Below are 13,846 nucleotides of genomic sequence, written 5' to 3' on the forward strand. Positions count from 1 at the left end.
CTTTTTTTTTTTTGTCGCATGATTCATTTGGATATGAATAAAACAATAAAAACACTTTTGGTTTTTAATTTAATATCAATAACAACTCAATATGTGATGTCTTTCGTCTTTTGCCAAGAAAATGTTTGGGAATGCATTACACATCTTTTAGAATATTTACATAGATATTCACAAAAAGTAGACTACTACCACCCAGCAGAGTACGCACAATGAAATGAAAAGCCACATAGCAAACAATACTCAAAGAATATAACACTGTTGCAAATTCTATAAAACAAATTGTATTTTGTATTTTATACTGAAATAGCTTTTTAAAATAGGCTTGAATACATTATCATAAATGTGCAATTTTTTGTAGCTTCACTGTGTCTAAGTACTTTACTTGCGTACAAATTCAGCTCCATATTTGAATTGCTGTTTATATTTGAATTGCTAAATGTTGATGATGCGGAAGCCCACATCATCAACATTTAACCAGTACTTGTATTTATTATAATAAGAACACTCGACTTAAAGCAGTGACCTTTGCATCAGGTGAGGCTTCAAGGGGACTGAATATGAAATGAAAGAACAAAGACATACAGTAGCTAGCTAAATGACTAATGAATAAACCAAAGTCCTCCTGTACAAACACACAATCCCTCTCAGAGGTCAAGCGATATCCGAAAGTGCTGTGCTTTTTGGGCCAGTTCCTTTGCAAACTCCTGAGCCTCATGTAGAGCTTGCTTATCTGGAAAATGCAGCGCTGCCTTCTTAGTGGCCACAGCCAGCTGCTTCAGGAGAGCACACAGGTGGTTGCTTTTACACAGCAGGCTCTGGTTGGACCCTTCACATTGTGCTTCCCTGCACAGGGTGTCCACCAGTCTTTGGCCCACCATAATAACCAGCTTACTGTGCGAGATGAATTTCTCTGGTGGCTGGCCATCCTGAAGGCTGCCCACAAATCCCCCTATGGCCTTCTGGAGAGCGCCAAAGTAAAGTCGGCAGTGCTCTGTCATGGAGGATGATCGGTTTTTCGTACCATTGTTGGACTCACAGGAATGACGCTTGTTATCAGCCTGAGAAGTGGGAAAATGCAACAAAGTAAGTGAAGATGGCCACATGTTAGGCCAGAGTGACTACAAGGAAGGTTTTGAAGCCTGCGAGTATGAAATTCCAGTTTTCTAAGAGGCAAATGCTGCTTTTGTTCTTGACATGCTCTTCAGGAAAGAACAAATTCCTCGTAATAGTTGGAGATACTTACCTGTGCCTTGTTGGAAACAGGTTTGGCGGTTTGTTTTGGGCGCCTCTGCACTTCTTTCTGCTGCTTTTCAGTTTCATTCTGAGAAAAAGAAAAGTCATAGTGAAAAGCTCATTCAGCTACCTTGGTAACCCAGGTAGATGTATATGACAGTGAAGAGGTTAAAAAGCTTCTTACCTGTAGCTCTACATAGTCATTGTCATCCTCTACTGAGTCCCCTCCCTGTTCGTTTCTGTTAGAACTCTTCTTTGTGTCTGGCTGACCTGTGGTGTTGAGAGACTCTGGATCTTTCTGAGGAGATCTGAACAGAAGTTTACCATTGGCATTGGTGATGGACACTAGGCGCTTGACGTCTTCTGGAACAGTGCGTGCCACCATAACAAAGCGCTCCAGTTGATCAGGTGTCTGCACATGGTCTGGGTCCTGGCACAGTAAGTTGAGGGGCCAGCCAGCCATGGCCAGAGCACCTACTGTCTGCTGAAGGATCACCCCCGAGTCCTCCACAATGGACAGCTGTTTATAGAGTCTTGTCTGAAGGTTGGCATCAGTCAGACGATGGGCATTACCCTTAATGTCCAGGGCAAAGTTTAGGAAGCATGTAACAGAACATGCAATCGCCTCTGCTGCTTCTTTAATCTCCTTTAGATGTTTTTCCAAATGTTCCCTCCTCCTCCAGTGACTGCTGACGAATTCCATAAGCTGGGGCACAGCCCGGCAAATGGACTCCTGCAGGTCCAGAAGTCTGCGGCAGGCCTCATCCTGGCTCAGGGTCACTTCTCGTAGAGGCTCTGGAGAGGACGAGCTCAGAGCCAGAGAGTCACAGGAGCTGGTGGATGAGCTGGAGGCTGTGCTAATTCTTTGACTGTCTGCTAGCGTGACACGTAATGTTCTACCTCTCTCATCATCCTCCTGCACCAGTGACTGTCCAATTCCTGGCAAGTCATGGAAAGACGTAACAGCCAGGAAGTTTCTCATCCGCTGCAAGCGCACCCTTTTCAGTTCATGAGCATTGTTTGGGTCAACCCTCCACTCTAGTGGTATGTGATCACTGGGAGGATCACTAAGACCTCGGGTGAGGAGCTCCTCTTGTGCTGGAACATATACTGACGCCTGTGTAGGCATCTTAGTTGGCTTGTCATAAATTGGGATTTCTGGCAACTCCTTGCGTGGACTCCAGATGTCAACAGAGCTGTGCTTTGGTATATCGTAAACTGAGGGAGTTGGGCTATCTTTTAGAATAGGCATGGCACCTGTGCCGTGTAGCTGTCTGCAAACAGCTTTGGAGGGCAAAGTGTCATAGGAAGCTTGATGTGGACTCTCTGAGCCAACTGGTACATCATAAATCCATTCAGACTTTTGTGGGTTGGGAAGGGTCTTGTATCCACTAATACTTGTCTTTTGTGTCTCTGTGGCTGAAGGAACAGGGATATCATAGTTGGGGTCCTGATGCAAAGGAGGTGGAACTGCATAGACCTGTGCATGAGAACAAGTTCCATAGTAGTTAGGCCAAATTGAGGACACAGTGGTCAAATCATCTAAGAGCATCTGAGACTTAAATGGTCTGTATAGCAAAGGTTTGTGGTGTGTATGTTGTTGCATTTCTATTAAGTATAGCAAACCTTTAACAGAGTTGAAAAATTTGTAATTTGTAAGTCTACATTTCAAGGTGAGCACATGATGGATTTCTTTTTTTTTATTGAGCCCTAGAAATGTTGGAAACTTACATAAGAGTCTGTTGGACTGCTGCACCTTAAGCTCTCTGGGGAGTTGAAGCTCTCTTCCAGCCGCAAATTTGGAATTAGTGAGTGCTTTCGTGACATATGCCTTGGAGCTGTTGATGCCTGCAAATATAGAATCACATTGAATAAATCACATTGATTTGAATACAGCAGACAAATAACTCACTCTAGTGGCACTATATCTACAGAGAAGCTTGACTAACGATCCTCTTTGTTGTGGATATTTTCATGAGCTCACAGTTAAAGGTGATGTCTGTCTTGCTTTGATTGGGACATCGTAAACATCTGGTGTTGGACTGGACATCGTGCTGAAGAATGAAGGCTGAAAACAAGAAAGACAGTCTGTAATATTGGGATTGACTGGAAACACTTGCACTGCTTTGATCAAAGTAGTAACTACCTCATTGACCTCTGCATCGATGCATTTATGTTTTTACAGGGACAGTACTTGCTCTGAAGCCTGTTGAGCGTGCCCATTACACATGCACTTTGCCAATTAACATAGCTCTATAATAGAAACCATGCTGCTCATTGAATATTAGGTGGCTACTGCAGACGAAAGCAGGACTCCCCTGGAGCTGGAGAGGGAATGGTGAACATATGGGTATATATCCCCACTTTCTGCTGTACAGGCACCCATGCAGACACTTCTGTCTTTCTGGGATCCCTGGTGGATTAGGTTACTGTTTGTAGTTAAAAGTGTCTGAAATCTGTGTCTGTTTGTTTTTTACAAGCCTGTAAAGACTCCTGTGCTGCATGCCTGTCCCCATGGAGGGGCCCCGGGTCCCCATCTGTAAGCTCTTTTGCCAGCAGGGGTTTCACAGCATAGCATTTCTGCAACAGTCTACCTCGCTAATCAGGAGAGTTAGCACTTACCAAGGATGTAAACCAACTTTGACCTGGGAACGACTGACTAACAGCTACATTCATTCAAACAGAATGCAATGATTTATGCATAATTTTAAAGCTATGTTGTACCTTGTTTCCCTCAGGTCTTTCTGTGCTGTGCTCAAGTGCTGATGGATTGTTTAAAGCTGATAAAGGAGTGGACGGGACATTGCATATCATGTCCATGCGTTCGTAAGCTGGGCTGCTGGAGAGTCGAGGCACACTTGGGATCTGGTAAATATTTTGCATGCTGTCATCAGTTGTAGTATCACTTAATTTAAGTTTTTGCATGGCGTGGCTTACGGAGCCTGCGGTGGTTCCAGTTTGTGGTAAAAGCTGCAGTCTGTTTGCAGGGGCCAGGCCATGCCGTCCATACAAAGAGCACATCCACCATCCACTAGTGCCGGCGACGTTTTGATCCATCACTGTGATGATGTCTCCTCTTCTGAAGGCCAGTTCATCTGCACACTCTGCAGTGTTGTCGTACAGGGCTTTAGCAAGTTTGCTCTACAATAAAAAAACAGACAAAATGGAGAGAAGGATTAGTAGGTAAAGGGGCAGGTAGTGTGTACATGACAAAAGTGAGATACTTGACAAAAATCTTTATTTGCATCAGTTTTTATTACCAACTCCACAAACTTTAATGCTTATACAGGCCATTTGTTCCAACACTTTAATAAACCCATACAAGCATTTGAAATAAAAGTGCCCCCAAGTATGGAGGCATGCACCCCTTTAAGTGTTGGGTGCAGAAATGATCTTGCACAATGGCACCAAAATTGCTGTGGGGTAAGACTTATTTTGGTCCTTAACAAGTATGTCATCAAATGGCATATGTATTGATTGTTTTTTATTTTTTTTGGCTGCTGTTACGAACGACCTTTAAAGTCATATTTTTAATTTACATTTAACATTCTAGATTTAGATGGATGGACATTGATAGAGCATATGCCTTTTCTATGCAGATGACAACCTACCTTTCTGATGAAAGCATAGTCTTTTTAGTCTTAATGACAACATTTCCTTTTGTAAAGTCTTGCAACCAGTCATCAGTCATCAGTAGATAAACAAGCCAGTATAGCAACAAGTGAAGTGAAATAATTAACAACGCAACACATTTTTCACAATTTCTAGGATAAATGTAGCAAATTTGTGATGAATGCAAACAAACTGTAACCTGACCTGCTACGGGGTCATACTGTAATGTATTCCCCAGATCATGAACGAATATGGCAATGTCTCCTTTTATGCTGCCTAATGGCAAGATTTCCTTTTGTAAAGATAAAAAAAACAATGTGTACAGTGTAAAGAACACTTTTATTTGCTAGTTTTATGTCTTTTGTATTGTATTGCATTGCACATTCAAATCATCAGACTCACAAGAAAATACATGAACAAACCCATTCTATTAATAATAATAACCCATAGCTAGTTATTTTAAAGTAACAATTTGATTTAATGTTTGCTTTATTGTGAACAAGTCAGAGTGGGAGCCCTGTATTTGTGTTTGAATGACATCTTTTCTTGCTCTGTATTTTCACTTCCTACTTATGCTTCCTCCAAAGAGATAAAAACACAAATAAGCTTCATAAACACTTCCTGTTGCAGTCTTACAAGCACCCTATCATGTCATTCCAAAACATGCTGACTTTTACAAAAGAAGCTTCATTTCACTCAGTGCATACTATGAATCCACTTTGTACTCAGTAGAAGGACAATAACTTGTTCCATGGACATATTGGCACAGTCTTCATCATCACTCATCGTGCAGCCAATGATCTGTCTTGCCAGTCTAAATCTGATTATGCTACAATGAATGACCACAAACACTGACGTGAAAGGCTGCCTTTTGCTCCCATCACACCTCTGAGAAGATTGTGGTTCAACTAACTGTGAAGCCACAGTTAGTCAGAAATGTAAATTTTCAATTCCCATGAGAAACATTTATTATGTTTAGATAAGTGATATGTGAACCACTTCTAACTGGTGGGCTCACTTCCACAACGTGCCAATAAAACAGTGACTATAGAGTCAGCTTATCTTCATTTAATTTGCATGTTGCATTAACTGTTGCCTATTATTGAACACATAAGGTAGCTGTTTGAACTTCATTTAAATCATCTTTATTTAAAAGGTCTGCCATGTAACCATCAGTCTCGTTTGATTTCTTTAATTATTTTATTTCAATTATTTTTTTAAATAGGAAATTCTTACCATGGCCTGTAATAAAAATAAACAGCAACTTTCTAGAATAAGTGTTTTCTTTTAAGAAACATTTTAATCAAGTTAATATAATGAGTTAAGTGAACTCTTAGTAATGAATACATGTAACTCATTATTTGCCATGAAAAGAAGTTTAAGTCAGAAATATTATTTCTAAGTTCTGAAAATAAAAAATAGAAATGGTGCTGGACCTGGAATATTTTCTTTAGTTTATTTATACTTTTTCGGAATATTCTGACTTTATTCTCAAAATAACCCACCCCCACATACACCACCCTCAGCTGATGAACCTCTGTGTGTGTACATGTGTGTGTTTGTCTGTTGGGGTTGCGACAGAGGGAGCAGAGGTTCTGCTGTCTCGGCCCTCTCTCTCTCTCTCTCTCTCTGAGGGTGAATCCTCTGCAACAAAGAGCCCATTCACCATCAGAGTCCAACACGCTCAGCACCTGTTAAGATGCAGGCCTGTGGAGCACACTGACCACAGGAGACACACACACACACACCAAACTTCAGCAATCTCCCTGCCTAATCCCCTGGGTCATGCTACAGACATGCAGCCGAAATACATAGGGTCAGATGACAGTCATCAACCACAGCGCAGAGATTTACGTTGCAGTACTTTCTCTTTGGAATTATCAGTGTACTATCTTAAGATAACATTAGCAGGTTTTAGGAACATCAATAACATTTTGTTTGTGTGATACAAGTAATAAATAATTACTTCATGTATGGTAATATGTATGTGTGTAAAAACACACAAAAGTTTCTGTGCCTTTCATTGCAGTGAGCCACAAATGCCATTTAAACCACAGCTTATAAGGGGGTCTGATTATTGGTGCATTGTTTAAAACAACATTTCAAACCACCTCATCTCATGATGTGTTTACTTGTGCCTGTGGTTCTGGCTGTTGATCACCAAGCACAGTAACAAAGTCAGATTCAGCTGTGACTCTTTTGGATTCCTGCACACGCCTGCTTGTGCTGATCAGCCCCTCTGACAGCTGGCCTTCAGCGCTTCAGCTGCACAGCTGTCTCTGCCCCTCCCTCGCCTCTCCCGCTGCCCTGTTCACAAATTAATATGGGCCTGTCAGGCACAACGCACGAAAGGCTTTTAAAACCCCGACATAGCAGCTTCTGTGCGATCAAATTTAAGCTACTTTTGACATAAATACACAATTATATGTTAAATGAATTAGCTGTTTTACGGAAACAAACCTATTGTAGATACCAAGCAGAACCATTCCATTCTTACTTTACACTCGTTTTTTGTCCTGTTTATTGGATTTTTACTGCATCACTGAAGAGAGCTGATTTCAGTCTCCTGTATATCCTGTATATCTTGATCATATCTAGCAATCTCTTGATTATTGTTTCCATCAGCTGATCTTTGTTTCCACATACATAATGTGCAGTAGAGCGCATTATGTATGTACAGCAAAACACTATTTACCTAAAAATTGATAGCATTAGCCACCCAAGCTAACCATTATACCATGTCAAAAGTAGCATAGTTTAGCTGTAAGGGATTTATGATTATCTGATTTGGATGCACTAAATTCACTGTTTGCCATTGTGTCGAATGTAGAGTGTTCAAATATGCCCACTATATAATGCGCTCAAATATTTTGCTATAGAAAAAGAAAATAGTGTACATGGCATGTATTTTATGTTTGCTATCGACTACCCAGTGTACATTATATAGGAATGAACTAATAGGGAGTGATTCTACCATCTGTTATGCTCTGCATTGCCCAGGTGACCTAATAGTTGTGCTCAAATTACAATTAACAAAACACTAGAAAACCTACAAATCAAGCAGAAATTGTTGAGTGGGTCACAGAAAGCCTTCATAGCACCCCTTTACATTGAGATATGTTTTGGAGCACATTGCCTCTTCAAACATAACAAAGGTTTTATGCTGTAGCTGTAAATGACATGTTGAAAGGCTTGAGAAATGGGGAATTGTTCTCTGAGCAGTTGTAATCAGACTGATCATTACTCATGTAACCAATCTGTAGCCAGTGACGTACAATCATCAGGTATTTCAAAACCGGTTGGAATGGAAATACCCCATTATGAAAGAGTGCTGCTGCTGGGTTTATTGCAGTTTTTCACCTATAGAGACACATATGAAGTCAACATAATAAGAATTCCAGCAGAACAGGATCCAGTCCAGGAAGCAGTTCCCAGTGTGGGAATGACACCCTCTTGGTTCACTCTAACCTTTTGCCAGTCAGTGGACGACCCCAGGGTCAGGTCGGCACCTTCATCCATCAAACATTCAGACACATGCCAGGCCCAGAACAACACTAATGGTGGCTGCAAACAAATCTGTCACACTTGCCTACAAATTCATTTTTTTCCCAGACAGAGTGACAGGAGCATAGTGATGAGGCAGAGCTCATAGCTTAGATAATCTGGACAGGAAGTCAGTCTGTAAATATGACATATCAGACTTTCCCACAGTATCTTAGCTACAGAAGATGGGGGCAGGGAGAAACGTGGATGGGAGACAGGGATAGACAGACAAACAGAGAGAAAAACATTGAATGAGACATTTGGTAACCCAGTAAATGATCTTTCAATATGTTTGGAATTTGTTCCTGGTCGATCAATCTTATAATATTAAATGATCTTCAGATGTGTTCCATGGAAAATCACCTTTCTCAATCTTTTCTCCAACCCAAACAAATCCATGAAGAGGCTGTGGAGACTAATCCAGGCTCTGTGGCAGTGACACTGACTTGCTACAGCTGCCCTGGTATTTCCTGTATGGGAACTGGTGAGAACTATGTCAAAATCTCCTACACAAACACACACGACAGATGAAATCTCCCAAAGACCTTTCAATGGACAATCAACATTCCACATAGACAGCTAGTATTCTCTCAACAAAAACCATAAACGGTCTTAATATGTTTTAAATCTAAACAAAAAAAAACCTCTGAATGATCTTTGAAGTGATGTAATCTCTAATAAATGGGTTCTTTTTGGACGCAGAGCTTAAGATTTGCTTCGCTATGATTGATTTATGTCTTGTTTTTTATCCTGTGTTTTCTTAATAATGAAACTGCAGAGTCTTTCAAGCCACTTTGACTGGTGAGGATGTCAACATGTGGGATAAAGGAGATGGAGTAGGGAACGTTTTATAGGACAGACAGAGTTTTGGGTGGCAACCAACTATTTGGTGAATTTTTAAAAAGAAAGAAAGCACTGGTAAGTTCAGAAACATCAATAAGCCCAGGAGACTATGAAAATTTAACAGTGGTGGATGATAGAAGAATTCTTTCCCTGGTGAAGAAAAACCTTTACCCAAAGCAGCCATGTCTTCTAGAAAGCATGGTGGAGCTGGTTGTACTGTGGTGTGGACTCAAGACCAGCTCTCAAGATCTACTTTACGTCGTCTATGTCTTCTTTATGATGAAGTTGGACAATCCAATAAGCCAATGGGACAAAGGAGTACAAGGGTATTGATGAGAAATGGCTGCATTACAGGAAATCTGTTTAGTGTTGACAGTAAATAAAGCAATGATTTGCTTTAAAGCTCTAGAGGAGCTTTAAATACTAAGAAACTTCTGAAGGAACCAATGACAAATTCTTCCTCTTACAAATAAAAAGGTGATTTCACAAGCAGCAAAATGCACCATTTGTCAAATGAATACACTCTGTGGTTTTCCTGCTGCAGCTTAACTAGGTCAGCTTTCACGATAGCTTGTAGTGGTTAATGTTGTCTAATGTTAGTGACCAGGAGAACTGAGTCATTTTCGAACTTAATGAATCTTCTCTACTTGTGACACTTATAGATCTTCAACACCAGGGCAGGAAATTAGATCACTGGAAAAACTGTGGATGTTTAGGGAAGTTTGAGAGACGTCCAACAAAAGGCTGATTCGGCTACATGTGAATGTTTGATGGCTGTGAGAGACCAACACACTGCAGATTCCTGAAATACCGAATAACAGAAAAATTGTACGATGCGAAGTGCTCAGTAGTTTGTTGTATCCTAGATGTTTCTAAAAATTGGTTGCAACGCTGGTGTCTCTTTGTTGTAACACCAGCGTTATGTAGTTAAAATCTTTAGTTGTACTGAGGATTAAAACATAAAGACGTCCTGAACTCATGTGGAGGAGATTTGAAAATAGCGGTATAAAAATATCTTATTCATCCCTCTCTTTACTGAACTCCACCATGTTTTTTGGGGGTGGGGCTTTGTAGTGCAGCATTCTCCTGTGTATTCACATATTAATCATTTACGCCTACATAGAAATGTAATAATTTTTACCAGGAGCGTTAAACTTAAAAAACGGTGTCTGATACATAGTTAATGAAATGTTACTGTAGGTAAATAACTATTGGATCGGGCTCAGATCAACACATATAATATGTTAACACATTAAAGACATCTAGGCGGAGATTATGTTCTAACACACTAACCTGTCCAAAAACTAAATATCTTCCATGTGAATTCACTGTATAACATCACACACAGAGGGACCGCAGCCTCATTGTAGACAGTTTGTCACCCATTGGTCATTTGCTGAACTGCATCTGGTGGACATGTCAAGTTCATTTCTGAGGACGTACACAACCCAACCAGTCCAAGGAGCGCAGGAGACAGTCCCAACTTGGGTATGAAGTTAAATTGAGTACATGAGCAGTTTAACAGCAGGAGTAGATGGCAGAGTGGACAGTGTGAGCAGTGGAAGATAGCTGGCAGCCTGCGGGCTCGCGGCTCTGTCACAGGAACTTATCTCACTGCTCACTCTGGTTTTATTTAGACTCCCACTTCCTCTGTCTCATCTTCGCTATTTTGTCACAGTGTATGTACTATGTGGTCACTTTGTTGTCTTGTTGCTACTTGTAGTCCTTACAGTATTGTCAGTATGTTTGGTGATTGACGTTGTATTCTTGTGACCTGTGATCAGAGAAACTCATTTTGGGGGTCAGCTTCTACATAGAGGAGGAAACTTAATGGATCATTCCAAAGCTGTTTTTTAACCACTGCTTTTGGAGCCAGTGTTTTGATTAGCACATACCTGTTTCATTGGCATATTCTAGCTGGAAGCAAAGGACACATGTCCACAACTTACATTTAGTCATTTAGCAGTCGCTTTGGATAAAAGCAACTTACAAGTGAGAACAATGGTAGGCAGGGTAAGGATAAGGAGGGGTCTTGCCTACTTTCCTACTAGAGGTAGGCTACAGCTGGGATTTGAACCCCAGTCTCCCACACAGGAGGTAGTGATGTTACCACTACACAAAGCAGCCGCTGTTGTCGACTTCACACTTTGTTATCATGATCAAAATCTTTTCAGCTCTAAATGTTGACTTACCATTTTCTTGTACTGGCAAATCTAAACTTCCATAGACTTCACACTGCTTAGGAAATGAAACTGTGTGTATGCCAGTCTATTCTGCCCTTTCTGAATGTTGGCATTTAGTTTGACAGGTCACAGTTTTTCAAATGAGAGAAAGGCTTTTCTAAATCAGGCTCAGGTTTATTTGTTGCCTTGCAAATGAATGTAAAATAGAAATGCACACAAGATAAAGTCAAATCCAAGTACTCAGATAATTTACTTAAATGTAAAAGTACCAAAACCACAAAGTAGAAATACATTGGCTCAAAAACAAAAGTAAAACTAATTTATTTTATGGCTCTGAATATAATGTTATTGGTAATTCATTATTGATGCATTATCATATGCATAATTTTAGTGCTGCAGCATCTGTTTTAACTCTTTATACACTGGTTTGATGCTCATATGTGTTGAATCGAATACCTGCAGCTTGAATTCCATTATTTACTCCTGGGTTGCTTGTGAATTTCACACCAGGGGTCAATGAAGTGTTATAATATTTGAAACTGTAGCTATTATTTGAGGTTATCAAATAAATTTAGTGGAGTAAAAGTATAATGTCTGCCAAGTCAAAGTATATGGAAATACTAAAAAAATGGATGTACTTAAATATACTTCATTAACGTTCAAAACTGATTAAAATAAGGTAAAAGTGAAAAATTAGCAAATATAGTATTATAAATACAGGTGAAGAAATTCCTGACAATGCTAATAAATAATGGTCTTCACATGAGCATGCTAACAGGATGAAAGATGAAGGAGTCTCTCTCACTTTTAAAGCAGATTAATGGGAAATTAGAACCTAAACGATTATTTCAGCTTTCCTGAGTGGGATGGGAAGCGGATGCTGCCACTTCTTCACGCCAGCCTCATGCTGTGTAAAGCTCGCATGACTGTCTACTGACTCCTACCCTCAGATGACAAAAGCAGACACAGCAGCGACCCAAAATAGCTTTGCGTGAACAAAAACAGAAATAAATTCTGATACTAAATCAAATTATAGATGGAAGTGAGATTGCTTCAGTGGACACTCAGTCATCGGTTTTTGTGTAATGCTTTGCAGGAGGAAATGTCACAGTGATGCATCTTTCCCTCTACTGTGAGGTCCACACACAGCAACAGGGAAGCTTTTGGGAACATTTCAATGTAAGAACCTCCAACAAACACTGTCTGAGTGGAGAGGCCCCCAGTCTGACAGAGATATTCTAAACTGTCTAACTAGACTTAACAAAACAGGAATTACAGCAGAATCCTCTCACTGCTTAATGTTTTCCCCATCTGCTGTTGGCTCCAATCTATCCCCATCAACTGCAGCTTCTCTGTGGCTCTTAGAACAAAAAGCACTGACTTGCAGAGATGACATGTCGCACACTTGTTCATTATATTGTATGCATGAACCAGATAGTGCGAGCATGTGCACCAGTGTTGAATCATACTTCAACTTCGTCACCGACCTTTGCAACAGTTGGTGATCTGAGGCAAGTGTGGCAACCAGACCAGCCACATAAGAGTCACCCTTCGAACAGCGGCTAGACATGGAGCTCGGCAACAGATGCGTGCCGAGATTTTAGATGTTAAAAGCAAACATGCGGACAGATTCATCACCTGTTTGAATGTTTGTAAGATGTCCGATTGTTTTTTTCATTCACTAATCAGTGTAAAATATTAACGACACACAAGCTCACAATACAACATTTAAGAAGTTAAACTGTTGCCTAATGTCCCAACTGTGTGTGTCTGAGCAGCCTGAGTTGATAATCCCCCTACTGATGGCCTGTGTGTTAAAGAGGCTCATAAAGTTTCACTCTCTGCCCTGAGCCTCTCAGGTTACAGCCTGCAGCGGAGCATGTGTAGAAATAGGTGGTAGCTGACACCGCAAGTTGAAAGTGACATCCAAGCAGGTTGGTTAACATTTCCTCATGGACAAGAACCAAAGTCAACAGATACAGCAGATCCTCATCACAGGTTGAACTCACATCTCACCTGACAGATCATTCCAGTATCACCTCTGAGCTGGGAGAAAACCTAATACTGAAGCAAGAGAAGTGGCGACACGGCAGCATTACTCACCATGTTGGTTAAAGCAGTTGTTTCCACACAGTGCACAAAAAAAAAGTGTGTCCACACAGGGTCAGTTCTCAGAAAGCCATCTCAGTCATGAGTGTGTGTGAGCTCTGGGATTTACTCCTGCTCTGTGTCTCACAGGCATATTGTCTGAGCTGTCACTGAGAGACAGACTGTTTTACACCCTGGGCGTGGAAACCAAGCTCCATGTCATTGACAGAGATGCTTCCCTGCAGCCCCATTGGCCTGGAGAGTGACCCCCCCCCAAACCCCTCTGTGCAGCTGCCCCACCCCTACGACTACTTTTTTTCCACTCTACACTCTTTCCCCTCCAT

At 40.9% G+C, this 13,846-nt stretch overlaps 1 protein-coding gene across 2 annotated transcripts; it reads right to left on the reverse strand.

The window, feature by feature from the left end:
• Positions 1-23: 23 nt before the first annotated feature.
• cass4 (Cas scaffold protein family member 4) lies at positions 24-13,644 on the reverse strand. 2 transcript variants are annotated; one of them, XM_026344616.1, is made up of 7 exons: positions 13,518-13,644; positions 4,171-4,374; positions 3,218-3,301; positions 2,965-3,081; positions 1,418-2,713; positions 1,244-1,321; positions 24-1,058 (listed from the first exon to the last, which is right to left on the reverse strand). In XM_026344616.1, the coding sequence occupies exons 1-7, from the start codon at positions 13,518-13,520 to the stop codon at positions 645-647; spliced, it is 2,196 nt and encodes a 731-aa protein (XP_026200401.1). In that variant the 5' UTR covers positions 13,521-13,644; the 3' UTR covers positions 24-644. The 2 variants fall into 2 exon arrangements, with proteins under 2 accessions (XP_026200401.1, XP_026200400.1); XM_026344615.1 differs by having other exon boundaries at positions 25-1,058; positions 3,958-4,374.
• Positions 13,645-13,846: the final 202 nt, after the last annotated feature.

The sequence above is a fragment of the Anabas testudineus genome, chromosome 5 (assembly GCF_900324465.2).
Source record: "Anabas testudineus chromosome 5, fAnaTes1.2, whole genome shotgun sequence".
NCBI classification, from domain to species: Eukaryota; Metazoa; Chordata; class Actinopteri; order Anabantiformes; family Anabantidae; genus Anabas; species Anabas testudineus.